Below are 14,852 nucleotides of genomic sequence, written 5' to 3' on the forward strand. Positions count from 1 at the left end.
ACATAATAGCCTTTAGGTCATCATGCTGAACTGAAGATCTTTTCTCTTTTCCCAAGCCCATTTTCAATGGACCACTTTTAAAACATTTTTGTGAACATCGGATGTATAATTCTTATTTTAATTTAAAATCTGGCAGTATAAAAATATACTCTAATTTCTTTAGCTACAGATATCTCACACAATTTTGACTTCATAGCACCTTAAAGCCAGGAGTTCTTCCTTCAGAGTAAAAAAAAAAGTAATTCCATACTTAAACTTAGAAATACAGGGTGTTTCAAAAATTTGAAATCACAACACAAGGTGTTCTGGGTCCATCTTTTAGAAACACCCTGTATAACAGCTGGTAGGAACAGGTTGTGTTAAGTGTGCAGGAATTCATGAGTAAGTCATTTTCAAATAACATACTTTGATAAAAATATTGACTTGACTTAGCTACATCCTATATCTACAAATAATGTGAATATTTTCTCCAGAACAAATGTTCACTGAAGCAGTTAACCCTTAGCAAATATGACCATAAAGTAAAAGTTAAATAAACAATCAATGTTCATACTGGAAATAGTCCTCTGGAAATTACATCCTATCAATTGAAATCCTGAAACCAATGAGTGCTATACTAGAACAAACACATCTTATTTCTAAACTGAACAAAATGAACTAACAGACTCCATACATGACTGCTTATTTCTCAGATGGTTAGTCAGACTGATGATCCAAGATGTGTACAATACCTGCTGTTACACCTTGACGAGACTATAAATATAGTTTCAGAAATAATCTGACCCAATGATGTTGGCCAGCTGCCTACAAAAAAAACTCTGGAAATATACTAGTCGCTTATAAGATGCAATGGTAAACTGTAAATACAAAATAAACTTTAAAAAAAAAAAAGAAAAAAGTACCCCCAAAAGAAATAAAGACATCAAATGGACCTGATAAGGTCTCCCAGTATCTTGAATAAAAACGCATAGTAAAATGTGGTTTCTATTTCAGGTTTTGGTCTTGATTGTTTGTTTGTCTTTGTGCTCACATATCCCTCAGTAAAAATAACACATGCTAATTTCTGATTGCACAGCTAAGTAACATAGGACTCTGGTTTTGGTAGATTTCTAGCCTTGATACTTAAAGTGGAACAAGAAGCATGGCTCTAAGCATTTTTAATGCTGAAGATATCAGGAACACATGCAAAAGATGAATATACCGCTTTTCATGAGACAATCAATATGTCAGGTTCACACAGATGACATGTAACGCTAAAAGTGGCAACAGAACATGCTTTCAAGCTATTGATAGAAGTCAGCATTTAACATAAGCAAATTGTCAAAAGGTATTTTAAAAAAAAGTAATCAAAATATTATTATTGCAGAACTAAACAAGACAGCAGCAATTGAGTCACCTCAACTTTCGCTGTAATAAACTTGACTGGGAAGTGCAATTTATTTTGTTTTCCTTCCCTCACCCAAGTAATTACTTTATAGACCATAACTGACTCACAGTAAAATATCACTTAACGAAAGTAAACAATTTTAAACAATTAAGGACATAAACTCTGTTTTCAGTTTAACCCAAACTAGTTTCAAAATCTCACTGGGATTCTCAAAAGTTTTAAATGAGATTTAAAAATCACTTCTGCTATGAGTTTGTAAGTGCATGTATTCTAACAAGGAAACTAATCAAAACCATGAGACATTTTGAACTGCAGTAAACTCCTCAGAACACACTTGACAATTAAGTATGAGCTGACAAGGCCATAAAATAATTATATTCAAATAAAGTGAAAACTATAAAGTTTTTTCAGTGGAACTTGAAACTATATATTATCAATTTCTGATTTGTGGCTTTATTTGATACATAACAGTTCATCTTTGAAGGATTTCCTGAGTTAATAAAAAAATATCAAAAAAACATAAAATCATTTCTAGTCTATCGAAAGTATCACAAACCCCAATGCATGGCCAATTCAGACTTGTCTTTGCTTTACTGTTCTGACCAATATCTAAATTTTTAACACTCTGCTTATTTTCACAGTTGGCTTCCATTTTTTGCTAGCACGAAATTGACTTCCAGACAAAATAGGCCTATTGTTTTGCCTATTTATATATTATATCAAATTTATATATTATATCAAATTACCAAAGTCGGCGTTTATAGCACAGTTCAAAATCATAGTGCCAGAATACTGAAATAGGCTGGGTGGTGGGTTGGAAGTCAATTTTTCTTACTTGCTGTCTCCAGTTCTCACTTGAAGTGGGAATCAGTCTGCTGTTTTACTTGCAGAATATGAACTTGGGATTGACTCAGTTCTAACACAGTAAACCAATCAAAAATCCTCCACTAATGCTGGGACAGAGTGTTTGTTGAAAAATGTTCTTTAAAATAAGAATATAGAAAGTCATAGAAAACTTACAAGTACTCTGCCAGTTAACGTCTGGGCAGATATCATGACTCCTGCCCAGTCCTTCACAGAGGTCATCCATCCCACTTCTGCTGCCACATTCTCCTCTTTTTCATCTGTTGGTTTGCAGGCCCCATCTGCCTGTGTATCCCCACCACCATTGATCTTCTGGGCCTCCTGCAAAGTAAGTATTTGGGTTAGTTAATATTTAGCAACTTAACACTGAAAGTCGGCATACAGTTGTGGCTAAGAAATGCAATGAAAATAGCAAATCATACTTCCTGGATTCCTGCTAGATGAAATTAAGCACCTACTTGGCCATATCTCTTTAGAAATAAAAGAAAAATATACTATGAGATACCAGGCTAACAGCTAGATAATACTCTCCTTGACATTAAATGATAAAATATATATTTGGTATCAAAAATGCTACATATTCCTTATCTATAGGCAGCATAATTGCCAAGAGCTATGAATGCAATTAGAGAGCTACATATAAATGACTTTGTCAGACATACACCTTTTGATGTAGTAGTTCAAAACAATGTGTACTAGGTGTGAATATAATTTATGTACAATTTTAATTTACTATCACTAGAATTAATTATCTGAGTAAACCTTTACTGAGAAGCATGATGTAACAAGACAATAATTATCAAGCGTGAAGACAAAATACACCACAATCTGCAGGGAGCTGCCATGCTATCAATGAACCAGTGTTAGTGTTTCAATGGAAGTGTTTAATATATCACAGGAATTCTTCTGTCAGCAAGTGGCTCTTGTGGAACTAGAATTTAAAGAGGAGCCTCAGCTGCACTAAGCTGACTGATGAGTCACATGCATTGGAATTCATATCACTCTCTCCTGGATGCTGCAGCAAGGATGTCGCCCTCTATAATTGCCTGCTATGTGCTACAGTCACAGATGCTGCACAAAAATCAAGGGAAAAGACAGGGAAAGCCAGCCTGGATTGTACATCATTTAAAACACATCATATGCAAAGTATCAGACTGTGCCATGAGCATGCCTTTGGTGACAACATAATACTGATGACTTCCTGAACATTGACAAGTTACGATAACCATGCATAGGGGAGGCAAAAAATTCAGTGCTGAGGCAAGTACTGAGCACTTGAACTGCACCCATAGATCTACATTAGTGCTTCAAGCACTATGCACAGACCAACAGCTTGAAATATCTTGTTTATAGATTACTTGCCTATAGGACACTAAGACGGAAATCAATTGCCATTAATCCCCTTCAGGAAATCCGTTATACAAGCAAAGATGTTTGACGCCGGTTCAGTGATTATTATTACGGTAGGAATACGACACTATCACAGTCAAAATGCATAGCTGTGAGATGGCCTTGAGGACACAGCTGGACATAAAGGCAAGGGCACTTTCTGACACAAGTACTAAACTAATAAAGCAGTTACACTGAATCTGTCAGCAAAGGACAATAGAGCAACACTTGTTTTTAGAGGATTGCAGTACTGCAACTTAATTAGCTAATCAGATTATTCTCTGTTAGTCTCCCTCCCAAAATGCAGGCTCTATCTTCTTACTAGCGATTACAGCACAGTGCATGATGTAGCTATTTTAACAAACTATTCCGAGTTACAACAGAATTCAGTAGCTCCTAAGCAAACAACCAAACAGATGATAAAAGCTACTTTATATTTCCATAACTGGACCTCATTCCCTGACAAATTTGGATATAGTGAATCACATGCTTTGCACTCAGCTTTGAAAGACGTATATTGCATTGCACACGCACAGAGCACAACCTACAGAAATGAGCTCATGGCTTAGGACGGTGACATATGGTACAACACAAGACATTTCCAGGAGTAACACTGAGTTAGGGACAATTTGTGACCCATCTCATCACCACACTATATAGATCAGTCTTAAAGAATTATCTTGACCACCATTGGTGTTTTGATCATAAACCAGAAAACAAAGCCCAGCTGTGTATACCAGACATTGTAATAAAACAAAATATTGGTTTTAGGCAACCTAGACACATCTCCAAGGCCTTGGGTGCACCTATAGGCCTCACCTGCCCTGGCCCCTCTCCCCCAGGGTCTCCTCCCAGCCCACCTGTGGCCTAGTACACTATTTCAGCCCAACCCAGGGCAACAGTTCCCCACAGCCCTGTCCTACCATTTATTTCTCTCTTTCCATCAGTTCAACTGCCTTTTGTAACTGATCAAACTTACCTATCAGATTGTAAACTCTACAAATGCCAGATTTTACTCCATAGGTCCTCCTCTGCACAGCACAGTGGGCTTTTATACTCTGTACAGTTTCCTACTGAATATAAACATATTGACAGGGTTTTCATTGTAGAGGAGGTGTAATTATCTCTTCCTCTCAGATAAGAAACCTAGATTAAGTGCCTAACTCAGTCATCAGAGATGTCATCCGCAGAGTGAGGATGAGGCCACAGACTTTCTTGATTTTTCCACTCAGTGCCCCCTATTCAAAACCTCAGGGATGCACTGCTTGCTAAAAAAATTCATAATTACAGATTTTGGTAAGGAAAAAAAAACCACAACGACACAGAACTACAGATAATTAAACAAAAAGAGCTGAATGGAAGAGTCTATTTAATAGTAGTGAACTTGAAAATATTAAGGTTGAAAAATTCTGTTATTGTTTGCATACTCCTTCCTTACCTCTAACCTTTTTGTCAATGTATCAAACTGAATTTTAAAGACATGATTATTCATAAGATTATAAAAATAAAGTTTCATAATACTCAGTAAAATAGTAGACAATTTACTTGATTGAAGAAGGGAGCTTTTATATTTTCAAAAAGTTCTAATATTCTACAGTTGTTTTTGCTGTATTGACTTTTACTTGACAACAGAATAGAGCAGTAAGATGTGACAGACATATTGAACATCTGATTCGCTAAAGGTATTAAAGTCTGTAATACATTCGCATAGCTGTATTTCTGCACTTTTACCACTTATTTACCTCAATTAGAATCTCCCGCCCATATTATTTCTTAATTAAAATATAAGTAAAACAATCATACCCTGCCAACTATCATCTGGAGCAGAGTCTCATAATCAGCTACATACCGAGCTTAACTCTTGCCATTATTGTAGCTGTAAGTAATGTGCAGATTTATTACTATTATGGTATATTTGTATTCAGTCTGGATATTTTATATTTTTCATCTACATGGCCAGCTTCCTAGCTTACTTAATCAGTAATTAAGTATTAAGTTTATTCCAAAGTCATTAACAATCATGCAGAGATCACTAGGAGATTTTAAGGCTGCCTTCATTTACACTGAGTACAAATCAGTCCTGTTATTAACTGTATAGACCTGCTTCGTGGCTATTTCTTCACCTCATCGAGTAACCAACACCACAACCTGAAAAAGGTGCTTAAAAAAATACCTGAGAGCGATAGTAAATGTTCAATTATTTACAGGCTCAGTATCTACAAGTAAGATAACACTATCTTTATCCACTCTGCTTACCTGTTGTTTCACAAAGTGTTCGTTATTTTAATTACTTGACAACAAGAACATTCAGGTAGATTAAGTGAGAAGCAGAATATTTTGTGAAATATACGTTTCCTGAACTTAATGACAAAATGGAAGAGAATGTATGATGAGAAGGGGTGTACAAGAATCAGGACTCTCTGTTCTACCAAAGTTATGACACAGACCTGGACCAGAAACTTCAATTATTTGTCTTATATTTTCAGCATTAAATATTGATTTAGATTACACAAGTGCTGGAATGCTTAGAGACAGTTACCATAAGAAAGCAGACTTCAAAAAGCGAAAAGACACTCAAAACCAGCTTTCCTTTCACAAAAGGTATCCCTTCCTGCTTCACTTTAGTTCTCTCTAAAGTATCTGTTCAAACATAGAACTAACCACAGACACTACCTTGAACCCAGGGCTGCATTAAAAAAAAATCAGAAAATTATTATGAAAACTTAAAACAGCATCTGAGAATAATCCATCTTTTTAGAAGCCCTAAAAAAAAAAAAAATTAAAAACAAAACAAAACCACCAAAACAAACAGGACACTGTGCAGACAACTCAGTAAACACATTCTGAAGTGCAAGTACTGGGAAAAAAAAAAAAAAAAAAAAGATTGGTCTCCTGTGCAGATGTGTTAGAGAAAATAGGAAACATGCAAGTGATGTGAGTAAAAAGAACTGTGTTAAAGTCTGGTGCAAAAGAAAAGGACTTTAGATATTCCCGATTATCTAACATTTAACTAGTATGAACAGCACACAAAAATGATCAAGTATGGACTGTAAGGAGAATACAGGGCATTGAGTCATCCCCACAGCACAGAAAAGGAATCAGTATGCTCAATTTATGCAGATGTTTAAAAACAGTAATACCAATGTGGCAAGCCCAGTTCTGGCTTTGGAATTCCATCCTAGACACATGCGATGAGAAAGGGCCTGCCAGAATGGCAGTTGCACCTGGTTTGAAGTATGCAACAATAACAGAGGAATAAAACGTAGTTTTGGAAACTTATGGAAGGGTTACTTTAGATATTGATGAGAGTAACTTGCAATTTTATCTCTATTAACTGCCCCTCAATTAACAGCATTGCATATCTACAGCCTGCATTTTAAGAAATGTTTTATATCAGATCAACACCACTTTCATACTGGCTACTATTATACATTGGAAATCTACACTTATATTCCCTTCCTCTTCATTCATCTGTTTACCCAAAGCCACCAACAGATGCTATGTGACAAGGAATATTTTTGCATATACATCTATCTCCCCTTTCTGTTAGGCAGACCTCTAAAACACTGAGTTTAAAATTATTAGACTTCTATCAGTAATTCAGTTACGCGCCCTTAGATACTTTATCTCACTATTTCGATAACTCCAAACAGGGGTTTAAGTTTATGTAAAACTATAATATAATGGTGCATTCTCAGCAGCTGGGCAATGTACAGTGTATGTCAAGACATCAGGTACCTACTGAATACATTATCACAGCAGATGTTCTCCATCAGATATAGCTACCATCTGTAGTCTTCATCTTAATAGTTACTAAGTACCAGTTCACAGTGCTAAAAACAAGCAAAACAACAAAAAACCTGAAACAGTTCACCTGCTCTACTGCAGACAGGAATGTGAGAAAAATAGCTGTATGGAGACTTAGAAAGCTCTTTGAAAAGAGTCAATCTTGCAGGAGAGAGAAAGCAAACACTAACCACATGTGAGCTAAGAGGCACTCCCTCTAAACTTGCCTTTCCACAGGATTCCTTTGAATACTAGGTTCTTAGTCAATATTAGGTTACATTGACGTCAGTTATCATACTGTAGCTACGGTTTGCCTAGTTTCAAAGGATTAATTATTGATACCCAGAAAAATATTATTCCTTTCACTGAATGAAAGTAAACAGAATGATCTCTGGAAAACATGGCTGATAAGATAGCCAAGAATTTTTCTTTCATAAAATATTCACAAGCTGTGTAATTTTGGTGTTTGCAAATTGGGCAGTTTAAGAAAAATTAAATCCAAAAAGATTCCAAAACTTGTCTTGGGTAAACTCCTGTGAGACAAACGTTGTTTTTGTTTTCTGCATTCCTGCTGAAATTCTCAGAAGCTCCTCACCAGTCCTCACTTATAACCAAAACCTTACTTTCTGTTCTGACAAAAAAAAAATATATATATATATATACACACACATATAAAAAAAAAAAAAAAATCACGTCACTGTGAAGAGTCTAGGTTACAAGACCAAATACAATTTTCTCTTTTTTCCAGCGACCACCTTCTCTGTTGCACTTGTGCATATGTTCAGTAGTCCTGACAGACTTTTTTTTTTTTCTGTGCCCTTCATATTTCTGGTATGGGTTGCTTGTATAAATATCCCATTTTCATGTCATTGTTTTGACTGACAAAAACTGCTGCAGTAGAGAAATTAATTCTAAAGCCTTGTCCTGAGAGGCAAAGGAAACTAGATTAGCAAAATAGTGTTCCAGCCACAATCCCACAAACGGCATAACAGTCTGTCAAATGAAGAGTTCCTGGATATGGTTCTCACTTAAGAATACTAAATAGCCAACACCTACTTTATCTGAAATCTGAATAAAATACAAACAGACTCAGTTCAAAGTCCGAAAATTTCTACACGGTAATGGAGATGTTATGATTTAACACCTTCATTGATGTAAAACAGTATTTCTGAATAACCAGAAAGCTGGCTGGGTCATTTCCATAACGGCCTAAGAATTGGGAGACATGCTGAAGTCTCTGTTCTACCACTAGATTTTTAAAGCCCTTAGCTACATTATCTACTCTCCATGTCTTCACTCCACTGCTATAGAACAAGATTAATGGTAGTTTCTGTTGCATGGTGATCTTATAAAGAGAAGTATACTTAGGATTTTAAGTGCTTCAGTATTACACAAATGGCAGACGATGCAGGCATAGTGTAGGGAATCATAAAGACCCACTGAAAGCATACTAGTAAAGATTGTTAGACTAGTTAAACAGAGGTGTAAAAGGGAAGCAATAAACAACTCCAGGCATTATAGTGAATGAAAAAGCGCAGTCTTAATAATGATATGAGGAAAGTAAAAATAGTTTATAAAACCAGTGCCCACCGAAGTTATGGAAGAGTAAACAGGGGTGGAATATAGGAGGATTGCATAATATGACCATCCAATAACAATTTAAAAAAAAAAAAGAAAATCACACACTTAATGAAAGAGACTGAAAGGAGAGCATGATTCTCAGAACTAAAAAAATCTGTGATAAAAAGTCATTACAAACTTACATGCATTTAAATGGACAAACAGGGTGTTTTTAAGAAACTTTTGATTCTTTGTTCAAGTTAGCAATGGTAATGTAATGTAGGCTTTGGCTATAAGTTCAGGAGTTTGTGCGAATAATTTCATTTATATTTATTCATAAAAACAAATCCTTAAGTTCTCCTTTGTTACTTCTGATTGTATATCAGAACACATAGAACTAACTGTACTAGTGAACTTGTCAGAAAACTATATAACAAGTTAACTTAGTCTACAAAACATGAATAAATAAAAACAGGACAAGTCAGTGATGTACAGGTAAGGAGTATTCACTGAAAATATTTGACAAATTTTCAAACTAACATCTAGCCCATATCCATGAATTTATTTTCCTTTTCTTATATTCAACAAAGCACTTCTTATTAATTTTCTTTAGGAAGACCAAACTATCACAGCATTAAAATATTCCCTAAAGACACTGTTCAATTATAAAGTAGCAGACAAAAGGGTGAAAAAAGCATTTCATTTTATTAATGGGGACACTAAGTTTAAATCAAAGGAGACATATCTTTATTCTTTGGTCCCTACATACCATAAAACCAGGTATGATAGGCAAATTAGACAATTACTATGTAAAGATAGAATATTAGTCTTTAACTGTCTTTTCTGTGGTACTGAGACCATCATTTCAAAATGTATTTTAAAAAGAACTTCAGAGTAGCTATGCCAGATCAATAACCTTAAATATGATGGAAACTAAACTTCTAAAAATGTATGAAGCAATATCAGATGGGATGAGTTATCAAAACTACAGAAAGGGAAGGGATCCTTAATGGAAAAGCATAGAGAAGGGCAAAAAGGTGCATGCATTTTCCTCCCATTTTGTTTCCTCCCATCTAAGAGGAGGCAAATCAAAGAAAGCATGCAATTGAAAATAAAATTGATACAGACATTATCATGAAGTTAACACTGCCACATGGCCTACATCCTATTGACCGATTAATCCAGGAGAAATTTCTGTCAGAAATGATAACACATTTTAAATATAACTAACTCAAATAAAACTTGTTACAAGCAATGAAAAACAGAGTTCACTTACTGCCTTGATGCTTAACTCATTTTTGTGACACTATATGATTCATTGCAATACAAAAGTCCCAACGTGCTTCATGAATGTGAAATAGGTCTTAAACAATAAAAAAGTAATCAACAGGGGGGAAATCACCTAACTTGTTTATCTTGATTACAGAAAGTACTTCAGCTGATTGCTTGTAATTTTGTTGTTGTTGTTAACATTAAGTAATACCCAAATCCAATCCAAGTTTTTCAATCTTCACCTCTTGGCACTTCCTTACTGCTGTGAAAGGATGAAAAATACGTTCAACACATTTGATTTCACCTAATTTTAAGACAAGAATTACCAGTAAATCTTTTATGATCTATATGATCTAAATTATGAGAGTAGCTTTTACAAAATACTTATATGATAGAAGCTGAGACACGAAAACTGCTGGAAAAGCTATTCTCTGCCAGGAATATTCAACATTAAACCACGTTGTTAAAAGATTCCAACAGTAGAAGGTTTATTTCACTAGAAGATGTATACAAATACAATGTACAAAATAAGTATCAAACTGATCAAACTGCTTTGTCAGTCAAATTAAACTTCACAATATCTTTTCAGCTGCATACTTTTCTCCATCCTGCTCAATTACAGAAAAGGAGGATTCTATCTATTAGCAAACAGTCATGCTTGCTTTCATTATATTAACTTCATAATACTTTCTTGCTTGTGCTATCAGAGGTATCGGAGAGAAAGACATGCAGACTAGATGGTAAAAGGGGATTCTTCCCCTCTTCTGTGTATTACAGATGAGGAAATTAGTACAGTTAGCACCAGTGACTAAAACTGATGCTCAAAACCACCTCTCTGATGCCTTAGGAAAGGCATTACACAGTTTAAGGGACAGAGTCTTGAAGCACAAGGTGCCCGAACTGCTCCAAATCCGGGATCTTGGTCCTTGCGTAACAGAATTAACTACTCACTTCCTCGAATGGCAGAACTAACTAGAAAACTTGCTGACAAGAATTTCATGTTTTCATTTGATTCGATTGAAACATTTTTACATGGGAGGAATGGACTTGAACACTTGTGATTTCTATTTTATGTGAAATAGCAAATTATTAACAGTGTGTATAGGCAACCTTAATGCTGAGCCTGTCAAACAGAATTTATAGGCATTTATATTTTTATAAAGAGATTTATGATTTTTTCAGAAGGTTTTAGAGGTAACAGGATAAAAGATGGAGGGAAGCAGTGAGACAAAAATAAAGTTTGTCCCTAGGACCAGTTATCTCACATTGTAAGAAATCTACAAGTGCTATTATTTAATCAAGTAGCTATGGCCTCATCCACTACCCACCGCTATGGAAACAACTTCGTTTAATATGAATCTCATTACTTCCTTGCATAAATGATTAAGTAGACAAAGATTTTTAAACCTAACAAGAAGGAAAAAAAATCCTTGAAGATAAATTTATTTTAAGTAACATACATTATTTTGGTTCATTTCCCAGACACTAAATATTAGTATCCAAATTATTCAAAGTCAGTATTTGTAGACTGCAGCAGCTGATAGGTTTATGATGCAAAGAAACACACACAGTTCCTGCAAATTCACAGATACTGACTGAAATATACAGCAGAGAGAAAAGCTAATGCTTTTGTTTAACTTACATACTATAGATCCATTAATTTTTATTTATGTCATATAGAACGAGAATAAGCCCAGTGAATTCCCTTTGACTTTCTTAACCTTATCATTTTAAGTAATAGGAATAACCAGCAAAGAGACCATTTCCTCCTATGGTGGGTGTACCTGTGATGGACCTCTAGGAATTGATGCATGACTGTGACATTGAACACAGCATTTGTAAGCAATTCAAAGTCAGACTAGCGGAAAATAAAGATACATGTTTTCCATTCTTGGCTCTCATAACATGAAGAATTACATCTAAGTCTTCTTGCTCATGTCAGGATTGAATCTGCCTGTGCCAAAACTTGAAGATTATGCTCGTACTCTGACAGGTCATTTTGTAAATGAGAACTGCAACTCTTTGAAGTTGCTTGGGATCCCAAATTGTTAGAAGCAGCCCTGGCAGAGTTGCACTAGCAGCAGAAGACAGGTGAGGTGCTTAAAGGCAGACATTGTTCTGTCTCATGATTCTGCAGTTTTTTGCTTCAAGATTTATTAAAACAGCAAATAGTGCATATGTCACAAAACAATGTTACCTCAAAATACTCGCTCCATGTTTAAATTATGCATGACACAGCAAACAGTTATTTTCCACTGATTAGGAAAGGTAACGAATAGAGGTGAGAGGACAGGTCAATTTAAATTTTTAGCTCTTTCTCTAAGAATAATTAATATTAAGAAAGAAATTAAAGGATAACAATTGCCAAGTCATCAGAGTATTGAGTTTTAATTTGCTCAACCTTCAGGAGAGCAGATGAAGTTGACTATGATCAGTAATAAAGTTAATGCTACTATGGAATTTCAATCTTGAAAAGAAGTGGAAATCCACCACGCCATTTGTTTATATCTTGCAATTTTGTGATAATCTGGTAACTTTATTATAGGGACCAGAACTCCAGTTTTTTCTTTTAAATTTTATATAAATTATTCTGGGAAAAGAGTTTGCAGCAGCATAAAGATCAAACGGCTCATCAAAGCAGGTTGTCACACTTCATTCACAAGCTGCATTTTCAGAATCTGCTCATCAGCTTGAAACTTTAGAGTCTTTCTCCATTTACAGTGCTGCATAATTACCTCACACAGCTTCCCAAGATGCAGGTGCCCTCCATAATTTAACTGTGAATGAGATTCATTGAAAATCCCATCCAAGTACCACATGAAGTTAGAAAATTTACCTTTCTACTTCTTAAAAAAGGGATTAATTAAGCTCTAGAAAAGTAAAAACAAGTAATGATTCATACATCAGTAATTTACATCTTCCAAATACCTGACTCTAGTTTATTCAGTAACAAGACAGTGAAGTAATATATGTAACTACAGGATGCATTTAAGAAATTCACTTTGAGAAATAAATATCTCTCTGTATTTCAGATTCAGCTGATAGAAACCAGAAAAAAAGAGGAAAGAACTGTAAGATCAGCTTTATTTTGTAGTTTAAAAGCATGATGTTTATCCACACAAACTAGTTTAGCAAGGAAAATGAGATCTACAGTTTACAAAGGCAGAAGTCATATGTGACATGATTCCCATTTTGTCTGCAGATACACAGCTATAAAAGAGTATTCAAGAATATTTTTCTTCCTAGTCACTCTAAATCAGGGGTGTCAAACTAATTTTCTCCAGGGGCCACAGCAGCCTCGCGGTTGCCTTCCAAGGGTCAAAAGTAATTTCAATCTAGGGTTAGGGTTAGGGTAAATACAGTCCTAAAATTACCGCGAGGCTGCTGTGGCCCCTGGAGAAAATTAGTTTGACACCCCTGCTCTAAATCCTCACTGTCATCATGGGTTGCATTGTACGTAATTCAAGTGCTTGATTTTATTAACATTTGTAAAGTGCTCAATGTGATGTGCAATACTTAAGTAGTTTTACTTTCACTTACTGATGATGACCATATTGGCAACCATTACTGACTTGTTTTACCAGCTAAGGGCTTCTAGTGGTCTTCACCCTCGGCTGCAAAAGATATCTACTGAATAAAGTTAACTTCCTGTGACGGAGAAAGCTTCTTCCTTAAGACTAAGTCATGTAATGGATTTTGCACTGTACTGTTTTAATAAAACTTGACTTCACATCTATTTTAAAGGGACCTCAGTGGAAACTTGTTAAAAAGTATCCTTGTTATTGATTAGATCAATAGAAAGAGCTGTAAAAATACAAATGAAGAAATATGTTCCCTTAATTCAGCTTTCATTTTTTTTCAGGATTCAAAAAAAATGATAAAACAATTTTATTTTCTCTAAAAACCCACCACTATTGCCATATGAATTTAAGTTGGGATCACTCAGTTCCACAAAAAAATCTTTTCCTGTACTGTTTTCTGCTCATGTAGATAACCACAGGAGTAACAGAAAGCTATAAATTAAGCTAACTTTCCAAACTCTACTTCCATTTTTATAAAACAAAGAGTATTTTACACAAAGTTCCAGTCAACTACCCAAAACAGAGGCTAATGGAAAAAGAAAAAAAAAAAAAAATCCAACCATAAACACACACACATTCAGTAATTGAGCTATTTTTTTTTTTTATCAGCTGTTTTCCTAAAGCTCTTAACTTCATCCATCACATGCACCCACAAACCTACAAATCTTTAATGCTTCTATGGGTCAGAAAGTCATTTTTGCGAGCTGCTATTTAAGTACACCCCACCTCATTAATTCTCCTGCTCTCTGATCTCCAGCAACATCTTTGCAGGTGTGGTGCTAAATACAGTTTCCCTCTTGCCCTTTAAGAAATTTTCCATAACAGATACAACTCAAACAGAAAGGGGGAGAGAATGATTGGGCCCTCGCTTGCCAGCCTCTCAGAACTCTGGTCTCACTACAAAGGTCCTGGGCATGTTTCCCATCATGATCAGCTAGAGCGGCCGTTAGCATATGAAAGCAAACCCTGTGAAAGTCCACAATGTCTTATCAAACCAATGCAAGTCAGAACAG

The 14,852-nt window shown here is 35.3% G+C and overlaps 1 protein-coding gene across 8 annotated transcripts in view; it reads right to left on the reverse strand.

Annotated features, from left to right (window-relative positions):
* KCNMA1 (potassium calcium-activated channel subfamily M alpha 1) overlaps positions 1-14,852 on the reverse strand; it is a 468,790-nt gene that overhangs the window by 345,026 nt on the left and 108,912 nt on the right. For all 8 annotated transcript variants that reach the window (XM_065638846.1, XM_065638845.1, XM_065638841.1 and 5 more), the window contains exon 2: positions 2,408-2,572. In XM_065638846.1, the coding sequence (XP_065494918.1) occupies positions 2,408-2,572 (165 nt within the window). The remainder of the gene's footprint in view (positions 1-2,407; positions 2,573-14,852) is intronic.

This window comes from Caloenas nicobarica, chromosome 7, assembly GCF_036013445.1.
Source record: "Caloenas nicobarica isolate bCalNic1 chromosome 7, bCalNic1.hap1, whole genome shotgun sequence".
NCBI classification, from domain to species: Eukaryota; Metazoa; Chordata; class Aves; order Columbiformes; family Columbidae; genus Caloenas; species Caloenas nicobarica.